The sequence below is a fragment of the Canis lupus genome, chromosome 28 (genome assembly GCF_048164855.1).
Source record: "Canis lupus baileyi chromosome 28, mCanLup2.hap1, whole genome shotgun sequence".
NCBI lineage: Eukaryota > Metazoa > Chordata > Mammalia > Carnivora > Canidae > Canis > Canis lupus.
In genome coordinates, this window is record NC_132865.1 from 26,406,829 (window position 1) to 26,430,808 (window position 23,980).

General features: G+C 38.6%; 1 protein-coding gene and 1 long non-coding RNA gene across 8 annotated transcripts in view; one reads left to right on the top strand and one right to left on the bottom strand.

The window, feature by feature from the left end:
- Positions 1 to 17,325: 17,325 nt before the first annotated feature.
- Positions 17,326 to 23,980, bottom strand: part of LOC140620334 (uncharacterized) — a 47,149-nt gene continuing 40,494 nt past the window's right edge. For 6 of the 7 annotated variants that reach the window (XR_012020125.1, XR_012020120.1, XR_012020122.1 and 3 more), the window contains one exon: positions 17,326 to 18,595. This is a non-coding gene — a long non-coding RNA (uncharacterized lncRNA). The remainder of the gene's footprint in view (positions 18,596 to 23,980) is intronic. The other variant, XR_012020119.1, reaches the window with a different exon arrangement.
- Positions 17,355 to 23,980, top strand: part of PDE7A (phosphodiesterase 7A) — a 116,043-nt gene continuing 109,417 nt past the window's right edge. The window contains exon 1 of the mRNA XM_072804432.1: positions 17,355 to 17,513. Within this exon, the coding sequence (XP_072660533.1) occupies positions 17,376 to 17,513 (138 nt within the window). The 5' untranslated portion in view covers positions 17,355 to 17,375. The remainder of the gene's footprint in view (positions 17,514 to 23,980) is intronic.

A 23,980-nucleotide genomic window follows, 5' to 3' on the forward strand; every position in this document is an offset into this window, starting at 1 on the left:
TTTTTCAACCCACTTGCATCCTTGCATCTGAAACAAATTTCTGAGATTGTCCTAGGGGCCTCAAATTTCTGAGATTGTTCTTGGACTTTGCAGCAGGAATTGTCCAGATGTAGGTCTTCCCATTTGTAAGCTTCGTTTTCAGCTTTCTGTTGTGCTAAGACATGTACAACTTGCCTATCTACATTAAGTTTCCAAAAGGTGGACTTCTCAGTTTCATTTCCTCTTTTTTTCTCTTTGTCCTTTTGGGTTTATGCTTTATTTCCTCTTTCAGTGTCATTTAGTTGGGTTTGAGGAGGAAACATTTATGAATGCATGTATGTTATCTGTTGTGTTTAGCCAGAAGTTCTCTGATTGATTATTCATCAGTGTATTTTTATGGAAGATACTTGTCAATTAATGTCAAGTTTCTAAATAGTCTAGAACGACCAGCCCTCAGGTGAATTTTCCCTTCGTTGCCCTCTTTTTTTATTAAACATTTATCATTATAAGCATTTTATTTTTACTCATAGTTTATATAATTAACAAATAATTTTATTATAAATAACATGTTTTTGTTTGAAAATTTGGCCAAGTTGATCAAGAAAACATTTTAAAAGAAAATGAAAAACCGCAACCCTACAACTTTGGACATTTTGGGGATATGCCTTGGGAACTATTTTGGGGGACTATAAGGAGCTTATTTTATGAACTTTATCAAGTAAAGAAATTGAATTAACAATTTATATTTTCCACAAGGAAAAGTTTGGGTCCAGAGAGTTTCACTGGTAAGTCCTATCAGACATTTATGGAAGAAATAATACCACTTGTATGCAAACTCCTTCAGAAAATAGAAGAGTAAGGATGATTTCCCAACTTATTTTATGAGACCAATATCACCCCAACATCAAAGCCAAATAAAGATGGGCAGCCTGGGTGGCTTAGCAGTTTAGTGCTGTCTTCAGCCCAGGGCCTGGTCCTGGAGACCCAGGATCAGGTCCCACATCAGGCTCCCTGCATGGAGCCTGCTCCTCCCTCTGCCTATGTCTCTGCATCTCTCTCTCTCTCTCTCTCTCTCTCATGAATAAATAAATAAAATCTTTTTAAAAAATAAAGAAAGAAAGTACCCCCCACAAAAGAAGCTATAAGTCAGAGGTAGCAAAGAAGATTTTATTTTCAACATTTTAACCTCCCAGAGGATTGGTTTCTGTTTTTGTCTACCTTGGATCTCAAGCAGGAAGAACAAGTAAATACTGCTCAGGAAAATTGTAGGGATACTGGCCCACAGAAACCTGGGGTAAGAGGTAACGGGTGGAGGCCCTGAGCAGAGACACTCAAAATAGCATGTACACAAGAAAATAAAAAAACATACACATACAAGCCCAGGCAACATTCATGCTCAAACAATACATAAGAAGACCTTAAGATTTCCCCTTGCACTGATCACAAAGCCTAGAACCAAGGCTCAGCTAATTAGTGAGAAAGTTCCCTAACATAGGACCAGTATACAAAGACTGGGAAAAGTGGATGTCTTTTCAAATGCCAATGTTAAACAACAACAGCAAAAAAAACTTACAAGACATACAAAGAAACAGGAAAACATGATACATTCAAAGGAAGAAAATAACGTGGCAAAAGCCATCCCTGAAGAAGCATAGACATCACACTTGATAAAGACTTTAAAGCAACTATCTTAAATATGCTCAAAGAGCTAAAGGACAAGACTAATAAAGAACTAAAGGAAATCAGGAAAACAATATCTGAACAAAATGAAAATATCAACTGAGGTAGAAATTATAAAATGGAACCAAGTAGAAAGACTGAAGCTGAAAAGTACAATGAAATGGAGAAAAAGGGATCCCTGGGTGGCGCAGCGGTTTAGCGCCTGCCTTTGGCCCAGAGCACGATCCTGGAGACCCGGGATCGAATCCCACGTCGGGCTCCCAGTGCATGGAGCCTGCTTCTCCCTCTGCCTATGTCTCTGCCTCTCTCTCTCTGTGTGACTATCATAAATAAATAAAAATTAAAAAAAAAGAAATGGAGAAAAAAATCACTAGAGGGGTTCAATAAGAAAGTTGAGTGGGCAAAAGAAAGTCAGAAAACTTAAAACAAGGGTACTTGAATTTATGGGACTCTATCAAGTGGACCAATACATGCACTACAGAAAGCCTGGAAGGAGAAGAGAGACAGAAAGAGATAGAGAAGTCACTAGAAGAAATACTTGTAGAAAAGTTTCCAAGTTTCCATGAATTTACAAATCCAAACTCAACAGACCCCCAAAGAATAAACCCAAAGAGACCTGCATTGAGACACATTTCAGTCAAACTGTTGAAAAACAAAGACAAACTGAAAATTTTGAAAGCAACAAAGAAAAGTGACACCTCACATATAAGAAATCCTCAATAAGATTATCTGCCAACTCCTCAGAAGAAACTTTGAAGTCCAGAAAGCAATGGGATGGTATATATAAGGTACCAAAAGGAAAAAAACAACCTGTCAATCAAGAATCTTATATTTGGCAAAAATTGTCCTTCAAGAATGAAGGAGTAATTAAGACATTCCTAGTTAAATGAAAGCTGAGGGAGTTCAATCTATTAGACTTGGCCTACTAGAAATGCTAAAAGCAGCCCTTAAAATTGAAATGAAAGGATGCTAGACGAAACTCAAAGTCATATGAAGAGATAAAGATCTCTAGTAAAGGTTAACACATGAACAAATATAGAAAACAATATTATAACCTTTGTTTATAACTCCATCTTTTACTTTCTACAAGATTTAAAAGATAAATGCCTAAAAAATAATTTCTAATTTATGTTAATGGTTACAATATATGAAGATGTAATTTATGACGTCAATAACACAAAGTGGAGAGAGAGCTGTAAAAGAGTAAAATTTCTGTATGTGATTGTCATTAGGTTGGTATCAATTTAAAAGAGACTTTACAATTTCAGGATGTAATGTAATGTACTGAGCAACAATATAGATGAACTGGACCTAACAGACATACAAAGCATACAGAATGCTCCAGCCAACAACAGCAGAATACACTAAGTGCACATTAACCATTCTCAAAGATAGACCAGATGCTAGACTACTAACAAGTCTTAATCAATGTAAAAACATTGATATTATACAATAAATGAAACTAGAAATCAATAGCAGAAGGAAAACTGGAAAATTCACAAATATATGGAAATTAATCATTTTTAAATGATCAATGGTCAAAGGAGAAATCACAAAGGATATCTTGAGACAAATGAAAACAAAAACACAATGTACCAAAACTCAGGGAAGCAGCAAAAACAGTGCTGAGAGGGAAATTTTTAGATATAATGTATTTGAAAAAAGAGATCTGAAATCAATGATGTACCTTTATACCTTAAGAAACTAAAGAAAGAATAATAAACTGAACCTGAAACTTCTAGAAAGAAGGAAATAATAAAGACAAGAGCAGAGATAAGTAAAATAGAGAATAGAAAAACAACAGAGAAAATCAATTATACCAAATTTTGGTACTTTGAATACCAAATTAACAAATCATTAGCTAGAATGACTGAAAAAAGACATTACTAAAATCAGAAATGAAAATGAACACAATAATACAGATTCTACAAAAATAAAGAGGATTATAAAAGTATATTATAAACAGTTGTACACCAACAAATGGGATAATATGGATGAAATGGAGAAATTTCTAGTGATAGAAAACTGACCAAGATTAAATCATGAAGAAATAGAAACTCTAAATAGACTTAAAACAAGTAAGGAGACTGAATCAGTAATCAAAACCTCCTGACAAAGGAAAGTCCTAGGGCAGTTGGCTTCACTAGTGAATTATACCAAATATTTAAAACAGAACTAACATTAATTTTTCTCAGACTTCCAAAAAAATTGAAAAGGAGGAAATATTTCCTAACTCATTCTATGAGGCCAGCATTACTCTGAGCCAGACAAAACAAATCCAGACAAAAACATTATGAGGACAGAAAACTTTTGAGCAATATTCCTTATGAATATAAGTGCAATACTTCTCAGTAAAATAATACCAAACTGAATTCACCAGCATATTAAGATTATACACCATAACTAAATAGGATTATTTCTGGAATGCAAGGATGGTTCAACATCTGAAAATCAATCAATGTAATATACCGTATTAGCAGAATGAAGGGAAAAAACCCGATCATCTCAATTGATTCAGAAAGAGGATTTGATAGAATTCCATATTCCTTCATGATAAATACACCTAACAAACTAGGAATAGAAGGCAACTAGCTGAATATAATAGAGGTTATATATGAAAAACCAAAAGCAAACATCATACTCAGTGATGAAAGACTAAATGCTTTTCCTTTAAGACCAGGAACAAAACAAGGTCATCCACTTTTGTCTGTTATATTTAACATGGTATAAGAAGTTCTAGCCAAAGTAATTAAGCAAGAAAAAGAAATAGAAGGCATCCAAATTGGAAAAGAAAACATAAAATTATCTGTTTGCAGGTGCCATGACCTTATGTCTAGAAAACACTAAAGATTTCACACACAGGAAAAAAAAAAACCCTAATAGAATTAATACATGAATTCAGGAAAGTCGCAGGATACAAAATCAATTCATAAATATCAGTGGCTTTTCTATAACTATTGATGAACAATTAAAAAAGAGATTAAGAAGATAATTTTATTTATGATAACACAAAAAGAATAAAATACTTGGGAATTAACTTCACCAAGGGAATGAAAGATTTGTACATTAAAAGGTATAAAACATTGGGGCACCTGAGTGGCTCAGTTGTCTGAGTGTCCAACTCATGGTCTAATGTCAACTCTTGGTTTCTGCTCAGGGTGTGATTTTGCAGTTGTGCGATTGAATTCTGCATCAGGATCCACGCTTGATGCAGAGCCAGCTTCACATTCTGTCTCTCTCTCCCACTGCCTTTCCCACCATTCACATGTGCACGTTCTCTCTTAAATAAATAAATAAGATCTTTTAAATTTTTAAATTTTATTTAAATTCAATTAATTAACATACAATGTATTATTGATTTCAGAGGTAGAGGTCAGTGATTCATCAGTCTTATATAATACCCAATGCTCATTACATCACATGCCCTCCTTTTTTTTTTTTAAAGACTTTATGTATTCATGAGACACAGAGGGAGAGAGAGAGAGAGAGAGAGGGAGGGAGGGAGGGAGAGAGAGAGGCAGAGACACAGGCAGAGAGAGGAGCAGGCTCCATGCAGGGAGCCTGATGTGGGACTCGATCTCGGGTCTCCAGGATCACACCCTGGACCAAAGGCAGCACTAAACCACTGAACCACTGGGTTCACATGCCCTCCATCACCCAGTTATCCAAATCTCTTCAGCACCTTCCCCTCCAGCAACCCTTAGTTGGCTGGGTCAATTGAGGTCAACCCTCAATTGCTGGGTCATAGGGTAGCTCTATTTTTAATGTTCTGAGGAACCTCCATACTGTTGTCCAGAGTGACTATACCAGTTTGCATTCCCACCAACAGTATAAGAGGGTTCCCCTTTCTCTACATCCTTGCCAACATCTGTCATTTCCTGACTTGTTAATTTCAGCCATTCTGACTGATGCGAGGTGGTATCTCACTGTAATTTTGACTTGTATTTCCATGATGCTGAGTGATGTTGAGCATTTTTTCATGTGTCTTCTGGCCATTTATATGTCTTCTTGGGAGAAATATCTGTTCATGTCTTCTGCCCATTTCTCAAATGGATTATTTGTTCTTTGAGTGCTGAGTTTGGTAAGTTCTTTATAGATTTTGGAGACTAGCCTTTTAAGACATTTGCAAATATCTTCTCACATCCTGTCAGTTGTCTTTTAGTTTTCTTGATCTCTTCCTTTGCTGTGCAAAAGCTTTTTATCTTGATGAAGTCCCAATAGTCAACAATGAAATCACTTTTGCCTTTGTTTCTCTTGCCTTTGGAGACATGTCTAGTAAGAAGTGGCTGCAGCCGAAGTCACAAAGGTTGCTGCCTGTGCTCTCCTCTAGGATATTGATGGATTCCTGTCTCACATTTAGGACTTTCATCCATTTTGAGTCTATTTTTGTGTGTGAGGAAATGGTCCAGTTTCATTCTTCTTCATGAGGCTGTCCAATTTTCCCAATGCTATTTGTTGAAGAGACTTTTTTCCATTGGATATTCTTTTCTGCTTTGTCAAAGATTAGTTGACCATAGAGTTGAGGGTCCATTTCTGGGTTCTCTATTCTGTTCTATTGACCTATGTGTTGGTTTTTGTGCCAATACCATATTGTCTTGATGATTACAGCTTTGTAATAAAGCTTAGAGTTCAGAATTGTGATTCCATCAGCTTTGGTTTTCTTTTTCAACTTCCTTTGACTATTTGAGGTTTTTTTCTGGTTCCATACAAATTTTAGGATTACTTGTTACAGCTCTGTGAAATAAGTTGATAGTATTTTGATAAGTATTGCATTGAATATATAGACAGCTCTACGTAGCATAGATATTTTAACAATTTTTGTTCTTCCAACCCATGAGCATGGAATGTTTTTTTCCATTTCTTTGTGTCTTCCTCAATTTCTTTCATGAGTGTTCTATAGTTATCTGAATACATAATATAGTTATCTTTGGTTAGGTTTATTCCTAGGTATCTTATGGTTTTTAGTGCAATTGTAACTGGGATCAACTCCTAAATTTCTCTTTCTTCTGTCTCATTGTTAGTGTATAGAAATGCAACTGATTTCTGTGCATTGATTTTATATCTGGCCACTTTGCTGAATTCCTGTATGAGCTCTAGCAATTTTGGGCTAGAGTCTTTTGGGTTTTCCACATAGAGTATCAAGTCATCTGCAAAGAGAGAGTTTGACTTCTTTGCTGATTCAGATGTCTTTTATTTCTTTTTGTTGTCTGATTGCTGAGGATAGGACTTCTAGTACAATGCTGAACACCAGTGGTGATAGTGGACATCCTTGCCATGTTCCTGACCTTAGGGGAAAGATTCTCAGTTTTTCCCCATTGAGAATGTTAATTGCTGCCAGCTTTTCATACATGGCTTTTATGATATTGAGGTATGCTCCTTCTATCCCAACACTGTGATGAGTTTTAATCAAGAAAAGGTGCTGTACTTTGTTCAATGTTTTTTCTGCATCGATTGAGAGGATCATTTAGTTCTGGTCCTTTCTTTGAATAATCCTTTTAATGTACTGTTGGATCCTATTGGCTAGTATTTTGGTGAGAATTTTTACATCCATGTTTATCAGGGATATTAGTAATTCTCCTCTTTGGTGGGGTCTTTGGTTTCGCAATAAAGGTAATACTGGCCTCATAGAACGAGTTTGGGAGTTTTCCCTCCATTTCTATTATTTGAAACAGCTTTAGAAGAATAGGTATTGGGGAACCTGGGTGGCTCAGTGGTTGAGCATCTGCCTTTGGCTCAGGTTGTGATCCTGAGGTCCTGGGATTGAGTTCCACATCAGATCTCGCATCAGGTCCCACTCCCCCACAGGGAGCCTGCTTCTCCCTCCGCCTATGTCTCTGCCTCTCTCTGTGTGTCTTTCATGAATAAATAAATAAAACTTTAAAAAAATAAAACTCTTAAAAAGAAGAAGAAGAAGAGGAAGAAGGAGAAGGTGAAGAAGAGGTATTAGTTCTTCTCTAAGAGTTTGGTAGAATTCCCCTAGGAAGCCATCTGGCCCTGGACTCTTATTTATTGGGAGATTTTTTAAATTACTGCTTCAATTTCCTTGCTGGTTATGGGTCTGTTCAGGTTTTCTTTTTTTTTGTTTCAGTTTTGGTAGCTTATATGTCTCTAGGAATGCATGCATTTCTTTCAGATTGCCTAATTTGTAGCATACAGTTGCTCTTAATATATTCTTATAATTTTTTGTATTTCTTTGGTGTTGATTGTGATCTCTCCTCTTTCATTCATAATTTTATTTATTTGGGTCCTTTTTCTTTTCTTTTTGCTAAGTCTGGCCAGGGGTTTGTCAACCTTTGTGTGTGTGTGTGTGTGTGTGTGTGTGTGTATTTTTTATTGGAGTTCGATTTGCCAACGTATAGTATAACAACCTTATTACTTCTTTCAAAAAACTAGCTCTTAGTTTCATTGATCTGTTCTATTGTTCCTTTGGTTTCTATTTCATTGATTTCTTCTCTAATCTTTATTATTTTTCTTGTCCTTCTGGGTTTAGGCTTTATTTTCTTTCTATCTCCAGCTCCTTTTGATGTAAGATTAGTTTGTGTATTTGAGATCTTTCTTATTTCTTGGGAAAGTCTTGTATTGCTATATACTTCTCTCTTAGGACTCTCTTTGCTGTATCTCAAAGGTTGCGAACACTTGTATTTTCATTTTCATTTGTTTCCATGTTTTAAAAAAATTCTTCTTTAATTTCCTTGTTGACACATTCATTCTTTAGTAGGATGCTCTTTAACCTCCATGTATTTGAGGTCTTTCCAAATTTCCTCTTGTGATTGAGTTCCAGTTTCAAAGCATTGTCATCTGAAAATATGCAGGGAATGATCCCAATCTTCTGGTACTGGTTGAGACCTGATTTGTGACCTAGTATGTGATCTATTCTGGAGAATGTTCCATGTGCGCTCGAGAAGAATGTGTATTCTGTTGCTTTAGGATGGAATGTTCTGAATATATCTGTGAGGTCCATCTGGTCTAGTGTGTCATTCAAAGCCCTTGTTTCCCTGTTAATCTTCTGTTTAGATGATCTGTCCATTGCAGTGAGTGGAGTGTTAAAGTGCCCCTATTATTATTGTATTATTATTGATGTGTTTAATTTTGTTATTAATTGGCTTACATAATTGGCTGCTCCCATGTTAGGGCCATAGCTATTTACAATTGTTATATCTTCTTGTTGGATAGACTGTTTAATTATGATATAGTGTCCTTCCTCATCTCTTGTTATAGTCTTCGGTTTAAAATCTAATTTGTACGATATGAGAATTGCCACCACCCCAGCTTTCTCTTGATGTCTATTAGCATGATAAGTGGTTTTCCACTCCCTCACTTTCAATCTGGAGGTATCTTTGGGTTGAAAATGAATATCTTGCAGACAGCATATAGATGGGTCTTGCTTTTTTAATCCAATCTGATACCCTGTGTCTTTTGACTGGGGGCATTTAGCCCATTTACACTGAGAGTAACTATTGAAAGATATTAATTTAGTGCCATTGTATTATCTATCAAGTGACTGTTTCTGGATATTGTCTCTGTTCCTTTCTGGTCTATGTTACTTTTGGGTTCTCTCTTCATTTAAAGGATCCCTTTTAATCTTTCTTGTTGGGTTTGTTTGTTGATCACAAATTCTTTTAGCTTCTGTTTGTCCCAGAAGCTTTTTATCTCTTCTTCTATTTTGAATGACATCCTGGCTGGATAAAGTATTCTTGGCTCCATATTCTTCTCATTTAGCACCCTGAATATATCATGCCAGTCCTTTCTGGCCTGCTAGGTTTCAGTGGATAGCTCTGCTGCCACTCCAAAGTTTCTACCCTTGTAGATTATGGACTCTTTCCTGGGATGCCTCCAGGATTTTCTCTTTGTCTTTGATATCTATAAGTTTCACTATTATATGTTGGGGTGTTGATCTATTTTTATTGATTTTCAAGGGGGTTCATTGTGCCTCTTGGTCTTGGATGCCTATTTCCTTCCCCAGATTAGGGAAGTTTGCCACTATAATTTGCTCCAACATACCTTCTGCCCCTTTCTTTCCTCTTCTTCTGGTATCCCAGTTATTCTAATATTGTTTCGCTTAATGGTATTACTTATCTCTCGAATTCTCCCCTGGTGATACAGTTGTTTATATAATAGATAGGATCTTTAAAAAAAAAGTATAAAAAACTGCTGAAATAAGCTAAAAGAAGACATAAATAAATGAAAAGACCTCATATTCATTATTGAAAGATTTGGTATTCTTAAGATTTTAATACTACCCAAAGCAATCTACAGATTTACTACAATCCTTATCAGAATCCCAGACATTTATTTCTTGCAGAAACAGGAAAATCTATCCTAAAATTCATATGGAATCCCAAGAGACCTGTATAGTCTAAACAGTCTTGAAAAAGAAGAACAAGGTTGAAGGATTCACACTTCCTGATTCCAAAATTTATACGAAGCTACAGTCATCAAAACAGCATGCTTTGGCATAAAGACGTATAGACCAATGGAATAAAATAGATAGCCCAGAAATATACCTCATTTATATGATTAAATGGTCTTGACAAGGGTGCCAAGACCATTCAGTGGGGGAAAGGGTAGTCTTTTCAACAAATGCTTGGAAAACCAGATATACACATGCAAAAGAGTGTAGTTGCACTCTTCCTTATGGCCTACATAAAAATTAACTCAAAATGGGTCAAAGGCCTACATGTAATTATAAAACTCTTGAACAAAACATAGGGGGAAAACCTTTTTGACTTTGGATTTGGCAATGATTTCTTGAATGTAATACCAAAAGCACAGGTAGCAAAATTAAGAAAAGATAAATTAGATCTCTTCAAAATTCAATACTTTGGGGCATCAGATAATAAGAGAATGAAAGATCACCCAAAGAATGAAAAGAAATACTTAAAAATCACATCTGATAAGCAATTAGTATACAGAAATATAGAGAACTCCTAAGAGATCCCTGGGTGGCTCAGTGGTTTAGCAACTGCCTTTGGCCCAGGGCATGATTCTGGAGACCTGGGATCGAGTCCCACATCAGATTCCCTGCATGGAGCCTGCTTCTCCCTCTGCCTGTGTCTCTGCCTCTCTCTCTTTCTGTGTCTCTCATGAATAAATAAGTAAAATCTTAAAAAAAAACAAAACTCCTAAAACTCAGGCACAAATAACTCAATTCAAAAATATGGAAAGGATTTGAATAGACTCTTCCCCAATGAAAATATTTAAAAAGTACTTGAAAAAATGATTAACATCACCAATAACTAGGGAAGCGCAAATCAAGACCACAATAAGATACCACTTTACATACATTAGGATGGCTATTATTGAAAAACAGAATACATGCGTTGGCCATGATTGAAGAAGTTGAAACCTTTGTGCATTCCTGATAGGAATGTAAAATGGTACAGTTGATGTGGAAAACAGTATGCCTGTTTCCCCCAAAATTAAATATAGAATTTCTATATGATCCAGCAGTTGCACTTCTGGATATATATCTAAAAGAATTGAAAGCAGGAACTCACACAAATATTTGTACACTCATGTTAATAGTAGCATTATTCACAGTACCCAAAAGGTAGAAACAACCCAAATGACAGATGGATAAGCTACATGTATGTATATATATATATATATATATATATACACATTACTATATATATATACTATATATATAGTATATATATACACATTACTCAGCCTGTGTGTGTATATATATACACACACACACACACACATATATATTACTCATCCTTAAAAAGGAATGAAATTCTGTTACATGCTACAATATGGCTAAACCTTGGTGACATTTATGCTAAGTGAAATAAAGCAGACATCATGGGACAAATAAAATAGTCACATTCATAGATATGGAAAAATGAAGTAGTGGTTACTGGAGGCTGGTGGAGGAGGAAGAAGTGAGGTATTGTTTAATAGGTGCAGAGTTTCATTCTGGGATGATGAAAATTTCTGGAGATGAGTAGTGGTAATGGTTGCACAATGTGAATGTAGTTAATGTCACTGACTTCTATACTTAAAAATGGATAAATTTGTAAATTTTATGTTATGTATGTTTTACCACAATTAAAAAATTTAAGGCTGGGTGGGGCTAAGGACAGGAGAAGTTTATGTGAGGAATCCATACTGCCTTATAAGCTTCTCTGTCACTTGGGCCCTATGACCCAACAAGTATGATACTGAAATATCTGTGATAGGTTAGTGATTCCATATGAGCTTTTAATAATGCTCTATAATTGGATATTATGCAGGCTTTTAGGATTTGGGAGCAAAGTTATGTCATCTTTTTTATAAAACTATTCCCTTTTTGAGAAATTATTTTACCACCAGGCCCTAGTAGAAAGAAACTGAATGCTTGACCATGAGCTATCAAATTTCCTTGTGACCTGAGCAGCCCATAATATACTAAATGTATTCTATACACCAAACCATAAAGTCAGTTGTGCCCAGCAGTACTCCATCATTAAGTAGAAGTGGTATACATGAGATTAGGTTTAAGCAAGTCTTTTAAGACTCAAGTAAATTGAGTAAATTTACTCAAGTAAAGTGGCCCAATTGTCCATCATTTCTACTTCTACTACATTGCCTCTTCCCTCTCAACTTTCATCTGAGGCATCATGGTGAGTCCCTGGGTCCTGTTGAATGACAGAAGAAAAATATTTGAGACTGACTTACAGGTAGTTCTGTATTCTGTGGTGCAGAAAGTAGATAGCTACAATACTAAGGCCGCTTTTTGGGGGTGGTCTTAAAAGTGAAGGGAAATACTACACTTGGGAGAACTTGGAGCAGTAACTTGGTTGTTCATTCTGTCTGAAAAGAGAGATGGCTAGGTATATGGGTCATACTGATTCATGGGCAGTGCCTGAATGGATGGATGGTCTGGAACCTGGAAGAAACATGATTGGAAAATTGATGACAAAGAGGTTGGGAGATGGGCATATGTGAATAGATTGAATGGGCAGAGGGTGAAGATATTTGTGTCTCACGTGATCCCCAAAAGCAATCTCATTAGAGGACAATCATAATAATCAGGTGGATGAATGATATATTTCATGTATGCCAGTCAGCCTTTTCCTCTATTTATCCCTGGCTCTGCCCAACAGACTCATGAACAAAGTGGCTATGATGCCATGATCCAAGTGAGAGGTGGGCTCAGTGACATGGATTTCCACTTAGCAAGGCCATCTGGCTACAGCTATAGCTAAGTGCCCAACTTGAGAACAGTGGAGTCCAAGACCAAATTTCCATTTCCTAGAGGTATCAGCCATCCACGAGGTATATTGAATTGGGCTACTTTCATTATGAAAGGGCAGAACTTTTTTCTCACTGAATAAATAGGTACTTCTTCTGGAAATGGATTTCCTTCCCTGCTTGCAATGCTTCTATCAAAACCATCATGTATGGACTCCTGAAATGTTTTGGTCACCATTGTGTTATGCTACACAGCAATATTTTTAACCAAGAAACTCATTTTACAACTAATAAAGGCAATGGGTTCATGCTCATGTAATTAGCTGGTCTTATTCTATTGCCCGTTACCCTGAAGTAGTTGTTTGATAGGATGATTGGCCTTTTTCTTTTCTTTTTCTTGTGATAAAAATTTACTGTTTTAACCATTCATGAGTGTACAATTCAATGGCAGTAAGGACATTTAAAATGTGTGAGCCATCATCACTATGTAGTTCCAAAACTTTTCTATCAACCCAAAAGGAAACCCCATGCCCATTAAGCAATTACTCCCCATTCCTCCTTCTCCTCAGTCCCTGGCAACTACTAACTGGCTTTTTATCTCTATGGTTTGACTCTTCTAGATAATTTATGTAAAGGAAATCAGATGATATGTAGCCTTTTGCATCTGGCTTCTTCACTTAGCATGTTTTCGAAGTTCATCTCTGTTGCAGCGTTGAAATAGCCTTTGGAAGACTCTATAATCCCTCCATCTGGGTTGTGATACTTTGTGTAGCTAGGATAATGTTCTCCACGTTTTGGCATGTGTTCTAAATCTAAATATATATCCATGGTTCAGGAATCAAGGATTGGGAGTGGAAGTGGATCCTCTCACTTTTACCCCTAGTGAATCACATGCAAAATTTTGCTTCCAATTCCTGCAACTTTGGGTTCTGCTTGTCCAGAGGTCTTAGTTGCCAAAGAAGAATGTTTCCACCAGGGTACACAGCAAGAACTCAATCTGTAAATTGAGACTGCTACTTGGCTATTTGGGGATCCTTATGCTATTTAGTCAACATGCAAAGAAGGGGGTAACTCTACTGTCTGGAATGATTGATCCTAACTGTTAAGCTGATCTTTAGTTGCTACTACATGGGAATGTGCCTGGAATGCAGGAGATTCTTTGGGGGTGCTTTTTAGTATTCCCATATTCTGTAATATGAGTTAATGGAAAAACGTAACAACAACCCAGTATAAATAGAACCTCTAATCGTCTAGATATTTCAGGAATAAAAATTTAGGTTGCTCCATAAGTGAAGGAACCATTATCAGCTGAGATGCTTGGTGAAGGCAAAAGGAATATTTAAAAAGGTAATGGGAAGAAAAGAGTTATAAATAGTAATTATGATTATGTTGCCAGTTGCAGATACAAGAACTATAATAGTTGTGAACATTTCTCCTTCATTTTGATAGGAGTATATTCGTGTATATATTAACCAATTATTTGCTTTCCCCCCTCTCGCATTCCCCCATGATGTGTTGATAGTGGGTAACTTTATATCTTAGCATTTAAGTTACAGGATATTAGAGGGATAATATGACTCATCAAGAAGAGGGATGAACATCATTCAAAGATTCTATACTCTTTGGGGTAGGGGGGGAGCTGTTTTGGGTTGTATGAGAGATATTGCATCATATGGACATAGCATGATTTTACTATGGTCTTTATTTGAAAATTAAATATGATTAAAAGAAGTGTGTATGGATTTAAAGTTGACAAGAGTTTGGACTGGGGTAGTTCATACTAGCAACTTACCTAAGTAGGAACTACATTTCCCAGAATTCTCTTCTTTTTAGGGTTTTGGTTGGCCACAAAAGAAATTTGCAAAAGATCTGAGAAGTGGAAGTGAGGTACCTAGCCATTACATTTGGCAGGCTGATTAAGGAACCCAGGCACTGCTGCAGTTTTGAACCTGACCTGCTGACTCACCTTACTGGCCAGGGCAGCAGGAGGACTGTAGCTCCTCTAGCTTCTCTGTCTTGGACAAGGTACATGCACAGCAAATCCTTCCATCTCTCTCTCTATATATATATACTGGTTCTGTGTTTCTGGAGAATCCTAATATGCTCCCCAGTAAAGAACACTGAGAACGGTTGACATTCTGGTCTTGAGATACTGCATGGTGTGGTGGAAATGCATGGTTTTGAAATCACAGAACTGAGTTCAGTGGCACAGATGACTTGTGGTCTTGGAAACTGATTCCTCATCTGTAGAATCGATATCAAATTTTATATATGTGGCTATCGTGTGGGGTTAAGTTAAACATTGTATGTAAAATACCTGTTATAGCTCACAGTGGGTGCATAGCAAATGTTAGCTCTCTGCTGAAGGGAGATGCATTGTTAGTGCCCTCTTATTAAATTATTTAATGGAATGGAGTCTCTTAGATGTTATTAAATATGAAATAGTTATTTGAAGCATATTGGTTTGATGTGACACCAATAGCATCTTCTGGGTGCTTACAGGTACAGAAAATTCAAACATTATTTGGTTAGTTCTGCCACTTATCTGAGTAAAATCTAGGACAAGTTACCTTTCTCTAAATGCATTTTCAATTTAGATACTGTTATCTCATGGGATTTTTGTTAGAATAAGAGTGTTTAGCTTAGTCCCAATCATACGGCAGATGCTCAATATATCTACTAGATGCTGTGGGAGTAATTAGGGTTTCAAAGATGAGTTGGGTCAGTTGTTGCATTAGAGAGGTTACCACTAGGGAAGACAACATCCATGAAACCACAGTGGAAGTTACATTTCTTTTAATAGTAGAGAGCAAATAGACAAACAACTATGTAGAACATTTTAAATGATGTAAAAGAAACAGATGCCATGGAAAGATGATAAAACGTCTTACAGACTTTTGATTTATGGAATCATGAGCATTTCATACCTGATGTCATCAGTCATGGCTATGCAGAACTTTCAAAGATCTACCATCTTGCCAACGGCTAGTTATAACAGATAAGTGGAAGGGTGGGAGCCCTGAGAGCAGAACCAAATCAACAATTTTGCCAGCAGGAAAGAGCTTGTTCAGGCCCATGTCCCAGGGGCTGGAATGCATTTGAAACAATGGGTTGCAAGTGAAGAGCTTTGATAGTTTGGGGGAGAAATTTGACAAAATGAACCTGCAAATGACATATTCAGCTTACAAACCAGGTCAAGAGCTCTAAAAATCAAAGCCAACAAAGAAAAACACTTTTGGTAAAAGGTCATGCAGGCTCCTTTTTCCTTTGTCTTCTCAGTATCATCCTTTCTCATTTTTTCCAGTGCATACTCGCACTTCTTTCAGTCTCGGTGTTTCCCCTCCACCCCTGGACGCCCCCACCCCCCCCACTCCCGCCTTCTCGGTTCCCCTGTCCTCCCCTTGGCCCAGGACAGCCCTGGGGCCCGCACCTGCCCGGGGAGCCCCAGCCGGGCCCGCCAAGGGACTGGCGGTGACGTAGCGGGGAGGACTGTGCCCGCGCGGCCCGCTGACGTCACTGCCGCAGCGGACCCCAGCGAAGCCCAAGAATGGGAATTGAAGGAGGGAAGCACAGCGGTGACCCCGCGGTTACGGCTGGGCGCCGCGAGTGCGCCGCGTGCTTTGGGCCTCTGGGGTCAGGAGGCCCGAATCTCGCCTGTAGCGCAGGCCGATCCCCACTCCACACCCTCGGCGCGCACGACAGCAAGAGTTTAGCTAGAAGGAGAATGTCCCCAAGCGGTGGGGCCTCGTGCGCACGCGCCCTGGGTGGAGGGCAGATAGGGGACAGCCGGGGGGGGGGGGCTGCGCGCTGATACAGGGCGTGGGGGCGGTAGAGGACGGGTGGCGAGCGGCAGGAGAGGAAGGGACCCGGCTTAGAGGGCAGACCAGGAGGAAGGCAGCTGCCCCCTCCGCCGCTAGCCCGTCTCCCTGGGCGCTGCGGAGGCGCGAGGCCTGCGGCGCGGCGTCGTGACGTCACGGTGGCGGCGGCGGTGGTTGGCGCACGGTCCGCGGCTGCAAAGTGTGAATTACGCCCGGCTCGCGCCGGCGGCGGAGTGAAGTCAGGCTCCGGGGGAGGGGAGGGGCAGGACGGTGGCGGCGGCCCGAGCTGGTGGCTGGTCCCGAGCCCGCGCACCCCGGGTCTCGCCGCTGGCGCCCGCAGTCTTTCCTTGCACCGCTTCCTCCTGTCCTTGCTCCGCTCCTGCTCGGCTCTCCCCCGGCTCCTCCCGGCCGAGGAGCGCCGGGGCGGCAGGGCTCCCCCTCCGACTTTGCCTGTGCCGCCCCCGCTTGCACCCCGGAGCCCGCCGCGCGCCGGTCCCCGTAACTGTCGCCGCGGCCGCCGCAGCGTCTTCCCGCCGGCGGCCCGGGCGGAGTGTTGGGGCGGGGAAGGCGTGAGCGCGGCTTCCCGGCCCGGGGTCGGCGGCCGCCCGCCCTGCCCCCGCCTCGGCCCGGCGCCCCCGAGCCGCGGCCCCTTCCCAGCGCAGGGGCGGGCGGCCGCGGCCGGGCGGGCGCCGCGCGGGGGCAGGGCGGGCGTATTCAATGGAAGTATGTTACCAGCTGCCGGTGCTGCCCCTGGACAGGCCGGTCCCCCAGCACGTCCTCAGCCGCCGAGGAGCCATCAGCTTCAGCTCCAGCTCCGCGCTCTTCGGATGCCCCAATCCCCGGCAACTCTCACAGGTACGCGCCGCCGCCGCCACGGACCCGCGCTCGGGGGCTTCTCTCTTTTGTTTCCCTCTTCCCATCCGGGTTCACCTCCGCGACACCCCCAGTCGCGGCTGTTTACCTCAGACCCAGCATTGTTCATTGTTTGGGGGTTTCTAGGCTGGCCCCTGGATTCGAGAGCCTTTTCCTTTATTCTGGGGCTTTGCACCCTCAGTCCCTCGGCCTCCTCCGAATCCCGCCCAGCGCGGGGGCTTTGGGAGCCTTCAGACCTGCGGCAGGCCCGCCCCCTCCGTGCTCGGCGGGCGAAGCTTCGGGACGGACTGTTTTCCTCCCTCCGAGGTCGGGCCCCTCGCACCCTAATTGTGGCCTCGGGCACACCTGTCCCCCCGCCCCCGGGCACACACCTGTGCGGCGTTTGCGCCTCGCCTCCGCGTGGCGTGCGGATGGTCCTGCGGAGCCCCGGACGATAGGCCAGTTCCCCGGAGCCCTCGGCGGCTCCGGCTACTCCGCGGGTGGACCTTTAAGTGCTTATCAAAGAAACAAGTATCCGGAGTGCTTCTCCGGAGCTTCGGTTTTCACAAAGTTGATAGCCGGGAATCAGTTCTTTTTTTTTTTTTTTTTTATTTGATACGGAGATTTCAGCAGAAGAATTACTAATGAACACTCACGGGAAGACTTTGTTTTGAATGGTCCAATACCAGCTGCTCCTGAGAATTTCGGTTTTTTTTTTTTTTTTTTTTTTTTGTCCTATGGTCATGCTGTTGGCCCAGCTCCTTAGTTCTGGGTGATTTCTGTTGCCAGCTTTAAAATAGGCAAACACAGTTTTGTTTACATTTGAACCAAGTCAAGTGCCCTCCGTATCTGCTGCCAGAATGTTATATGTTCATGATCAATTTTGAATTCAAATGCATTTGTTTTTCCTATTGGTTAGTATTAGTATCTTCTGTGAAGCATATTTCCTCTCTCCGGTTAAGTTGTAAATACCTTGAGCCACGTCTATATACATATCTTTTTAAACCGGTAGTGTAGATAGCACCTGGTAGAGATTTTGCTCGTGATAGGTGTGTCCAGTAAACATTTGTCATTTGCTTCTTTGCCTAAATGGTAGAAAGAGCAAGAGACCATCTGGATTTCCCTCTGAATTGTTTTTATTTAAAATCAGGCTTATTTCACGGGACAAGATAGTATGCTAATGAGGTTAGAGCCAACTTTTAAGGTTACCATATTAGTTTAAATAATACTCATTGTTATTTTGAAAGTTAGGTCCATGCTCTACCTTTATAGTACTCCTTAAATCATTTTCAGGTTCCAAAATTAATGTTGAAGAAAAATGTTAATGCATTGCTGGGAAAGGTTTTTAATGGTAGTAATTAAAGGTTCTTAACTGTAGTAACTTTTTTCACTTCCCAGTATTATTTCACTTTCTCAGATCACAGGCCCATAACTAATACCTGTTTCCAGTTCAGTCTAAATAGTAAGGATGATCTTTTTATTAAAAGGTCTTTTATAAAATTATAAAATACAAATAAAGTTACTTATGCTCCCTGAGGAGAAAATGAATTAAAAAGAAGATTCCAAGAGCATTAAAACAAGGCTGATAGGAGGGTTTTACCATTGTCTTAATTAATCCTCAGGGACCAATTTTAAGCCCTATTCCTTCTTGACTCATTTCCTAGCCTTAGGTTTAATGGGTAATGGAATTTTAAAAATATGATTGTGGCAGATAAAGCAAATATTGAACAGTCACACCATATTTTATTAACTCCTAAAGCTTGAAAAAAAAAAAAAAAACTATACCACTAAGTGAAGTATATAGGAACTTATGAAAATCTGGACAGAAAGTTTCTTGAATTATAACATTTTTTTCTAATCCTTGTTGCCCAACATTAAAATGATGATAAACTTACCATGGGCTGTAATGGGTGTATTTATCATTACCAAGACTTGGACTGTCATTTAATACTGAACTGTATGTTACTAGTGATTTTACTAAAGCCAGATGGGAATGTGTAATAGAAAAAAATAATTGGGGAGTCTTACTCAGAGTATTATACAATAAATGTTTGGTTAAATCAAAACTCTTGAATCTTCAGTTCTAAGTCTAAAGCTACAGAAATTTTTAAAAACTGAGGTGGTTTTGTAGTTTCATTTAATACTTAAAAAAACCGCGAACCTGTTTTTCTTTTTTTTTTAGTCGCTAAGAAATTATTTTTCTGAATCTATTTTAGAGTATGTTCAAACTCGCAATCTTTCAGTTCTTCATTTTCACGATAATATTGGAGACTGTCTCATAATAGGTACTTAATACTGTTGGATGAGTGAATTAGTAATGAAATTATTTCTGAGCATCAGTTTTAAATCTGAAACAATGTAAAGGCTTTTATCAAGGTATAGCAGTAACTCATTTATCCCGAACTTGGTTTGGAACTTGTAACTGCGCTTTAAAGAAATTCAGGAAATAAGCAGAAGCCTGAACAACTAAAATATAGATTTGATAATCCTTTCAAAGTGTGTGTATTAGGCAAAATTCTGACAAACGTGTTGCGAGCAGCAGCAAATTTGAAGGGATTGGAGGCTGCTAGAATCAAATTCTCATTGATACTTGCTAAAATTGACAGCAGACACACCAAAGCCTGGGATCAGAAGAAAAACTCTTTAAAGCCAGCAACTCTTAAAAAGGAACCCTGAGGACATACAGTTTAGGAGCTTGAGTGTTGTACAACACAGTAATTATTAGTCAACATATTTAATTGAATGTTTTTAAATATTGAAATATTCCCACTTAAAATCTCCATGCCAAACAATGTAAGTTTTGGTGTTTAAATAGATAAGGGTGAATTATCTGAAAAATTCATTTCTTTGGAACACCATTGTCTCAAGAATGCCAAGTAAATGAGGCATTAACTTTTTGTTTTAAACTAGGTCATGTACTACTTTCTCAAATGGTTAATATGAGTTCTTTGAATTATTTGGAAAATCAGGACAATAAAAGAAACTTGTTTTTGCCATTTTAGGATATCTGTTGATAGCCGAGATTAAAGATTTATCTTGCAGAATAAAGTTCTTATTTAGATAAAATATTGTGAGAGCAGAAATTATCTTGTTCACTGTTGTGTCCATAGTGCTTTGCATAGATAGGTGCTCAGTAAGTGTGGAAGTTGAGTTAGTCTGTTAATAGCACACCAGAGCACTGCACCTGCGATTATTTTAGTCAGATTTTCTATGGACTGGAGACAAATATTTTTTGGGTTAGAAATTTGTGATCTAATTTTTAAAATTTATCATTAATTGATGGTATGTATTACTATTGAACAAAATATTGGGATGTCTTTCTTGAAGACATTATCTTTTTAGAGCAGTTTTAAATTCACGGCAAAATTGAATTCCATATGCTTTCTGGCCTGGTACATGCATACCCTCTCTCATTAGCAGCATCCCCTACCAGAGTGGTACGTTTGTTACAATTGCTGAACCGACATGGCTGCATCATTACCACTCAGAGTCCATGGTTTACATTAGGGTTCATTCTTCGTGTCTTTTTTTTTTTTTTTCATACAGAAACTATTCCACAAATATTTACTAAATACCTTCTGGGAATGAGGCCTCTTGTGTTGAGTACTAAGAAAATGTAACGAATTAGTAATTGGGGGGAAAAAAATCACCTGTGAGCCTGCCAACCATCCAAGTTTTTCTTTGATGTATTAAATTCCTTATATATAAACATTTTTCACTTCTGGTCATAATTTATATGTCTCTTGTCTTTAGCAGTGTTCTTAGTATATGACAAATTGTCAAGATCCTGTATGTGCCAGAACAGTTCAAAGTCCCTTGGGCAAAAGTTGGTTCTTAAAGCTTACAGGAGTGTGGTGGGGAAAATGATCTATAATATGTGACATAATTTTTCTATTGGAGATATCAAGGCATAATGAGACTACAGGAAGGTATACCCAAATTTCCTGGATAAATCAGGGGAAGCTTCTCATAGTAGTTGAGGCTTAGGCCAAAGCCTGAAGATTATGTAGGTATTTCTTGAGGAAAATGGTAAAAATGGGAGTAATGTTACTTGCAGGGTTTTTGTAAAGATTAAAAACATCAATTATAATATCTGGCATGTGAGGGGGAGGAGGATAGAGGATAGATAGTCCAGAAAGCTATGTAGGTCAGCACTATCCAATAGAACTTTTTGTGATAATGGAAATTTTCTCTGCAGTATCTAGTATAATAGTCATTATCCATATATAGCTAGGTAAGCACTTGAAATGTAGCTAGTCTGACTGAAGAACTGGTTTGTAAATTCAGTTTTATTTATATAGCTGCATGACTAGTTGCTATTATATGACTAGAAGCTACTATACTGTCAGAGTACCATGTAGTTTTATGTATACTTAATGATCATGAGTAGTGATGTCATGTTGATCTATGAGTAACACATTCTCTGAATATTGAAAAGTTAGAATTCTTTCAGGTCTTGATGTTGTACACAAAACCTTAATACCTTCATGCATGTTTGATAAAGTCTGTAGAATGGTATCACTAGGTCAGGTCAAGAGGTAAGAATGGTTTTTGGGTTTTTAGAAAGCTCTGTCCTTTTATAGTACTAAGATAAATGTTACTTTTTCTCATCTCCAATCACATATTATTACATTGTAATACTATATAATTATTATAATAAACATTATTTTATAAATGTTGTGTAAACATTTCCAGATATGTTTTACTGTGTTAGTAGATGCATTGTGGTAGGCTAAGTTTGTTTCAACTTGGACTAAGCAAAAATATACACTTTCTCAAGTGTTTCTGTGCATTTGCATTTCCTCTTTTGTCAAATTTCATTTGCATATTTTGTGCTCATTTGTAAGGATTGTTACATATCTTTTTTTTTTTTTTTTTGGATTGTTACATATCTAATGTCAGTTTGTAAATGTGCATTATTTCAAATTACTGTTACCATAGTAGTTGTCTCTTCACAAATCTACATTCGGAAGCCAGTACAGGGGATAGTGTGAATAGTCGGTGGGATGTCCTGGGAGTGGTTCAGTTGCTGAGACCACCTTCCTCCCTGTCCACTGCCCAAAGACTTGTTTTGTTGGGATCTTGGTTTCATTTTTTCTGTTTTTAGAAATGTTTCATACTTTGATTTAACTTTAATAGTATCATGTTTTGGCTTTTACTTTTGAAGTAATACATATTTATACTATAATTCAAATATATATTCAAACATAATATTAATGTAAATTTGTAGTGTATTTAGAGTGGTGTTCTGATTGAGGAGTAGGATGTTCAAATTACTGGTTTATAAGTTGTCATCAGGAACACATTTAGTCTGTGCGACGTGATTGGAAGAGGTTTTAGACCTATGCTCAGATTTTGTGGCTATGCTTGGAGTTCCATCAGCTGTACATACTGCCTATTCAGGAATTCTTTTTTGAAAACAAATGTCCTACAAGCAGTAAAATATTAAGCCCTTTTCAGGAGTTACAAAGAGTAGGGAACTCACTTTGGGTGGAAAGGAGAGGTACCATCCATTCTCTTTGAGGCGATTTGATAAGAATTCTGCTAATACTTTAGTCTAAGTTTCAGCTATTCTTTCCTTCCTTCCTTTTTTCTCCCTTTTCTTTTCATGAAGGACCAGAGTAATTTTAGAGAATTAACTTTCTCGAGATGAGTATAGAGACAAGTTTGGGAAGAGAAGAGCTGAAGAAAGAGGAAGTCTACAAAGCTTAGCTTAATTCAGATTTTTGCCTGGGACTATTAATACCCATTTAGTTGGAATAAAGACACTAAAGAAGCTTACGTGATAAAGAACCCTCATTGCATGCAGATCTTAAAAAGTTTAATTTTCTGTTCCAAAAACTGTGTGTTTGTGTTTATGTAAAATCTAATTTTGTTAGAAATTCCTGGACTAAAGATCTTTAAGATGTGGGCATTCTTACACTTCCTTTGGCCACTTCAGAAAACTTCAACAATTAATTTTTAATCTTCTAATTTAAAAACAACTTAAAACTTCTTAATTCTACAGATTGCTATCTTACGATTAATTTGAATGGAGAGAAAATTGAGTGTTTATTCTCTCTCACATTTAACTAGCCTCTTCTTGTTAAATGTAACATAGACTTTGTTGATTTTTATATTGTTGTCAAATATGTCTTTCAAAGGTTAGTCACAAATAAATGATACATCCACGATTTGCATTCAGATTTAGTATATGAAGTAGTAGTATATGGGGAAAGGAACAAAAGCTACATTTGTAGATGAGCTTTTGAAGCTTGCAGAACTACATTTTGGCTGCTGGCAGGTTTCCTTCCTAATGGACCTGTGCCAGTGTTCTTGTGGTTGAAATCAGAAGTTTCTCCTGCTTGTAATTTTGAGTAGGAATTTTGGATTACTGCTCTATGCCTCCACCTGCTGGTAGGGAGGGCTCTTGGTTTTCTGAAGATGATGGCAAGAGAGAAGAGGAGAGGAAGAAAGCAGGGCAGGAAGAA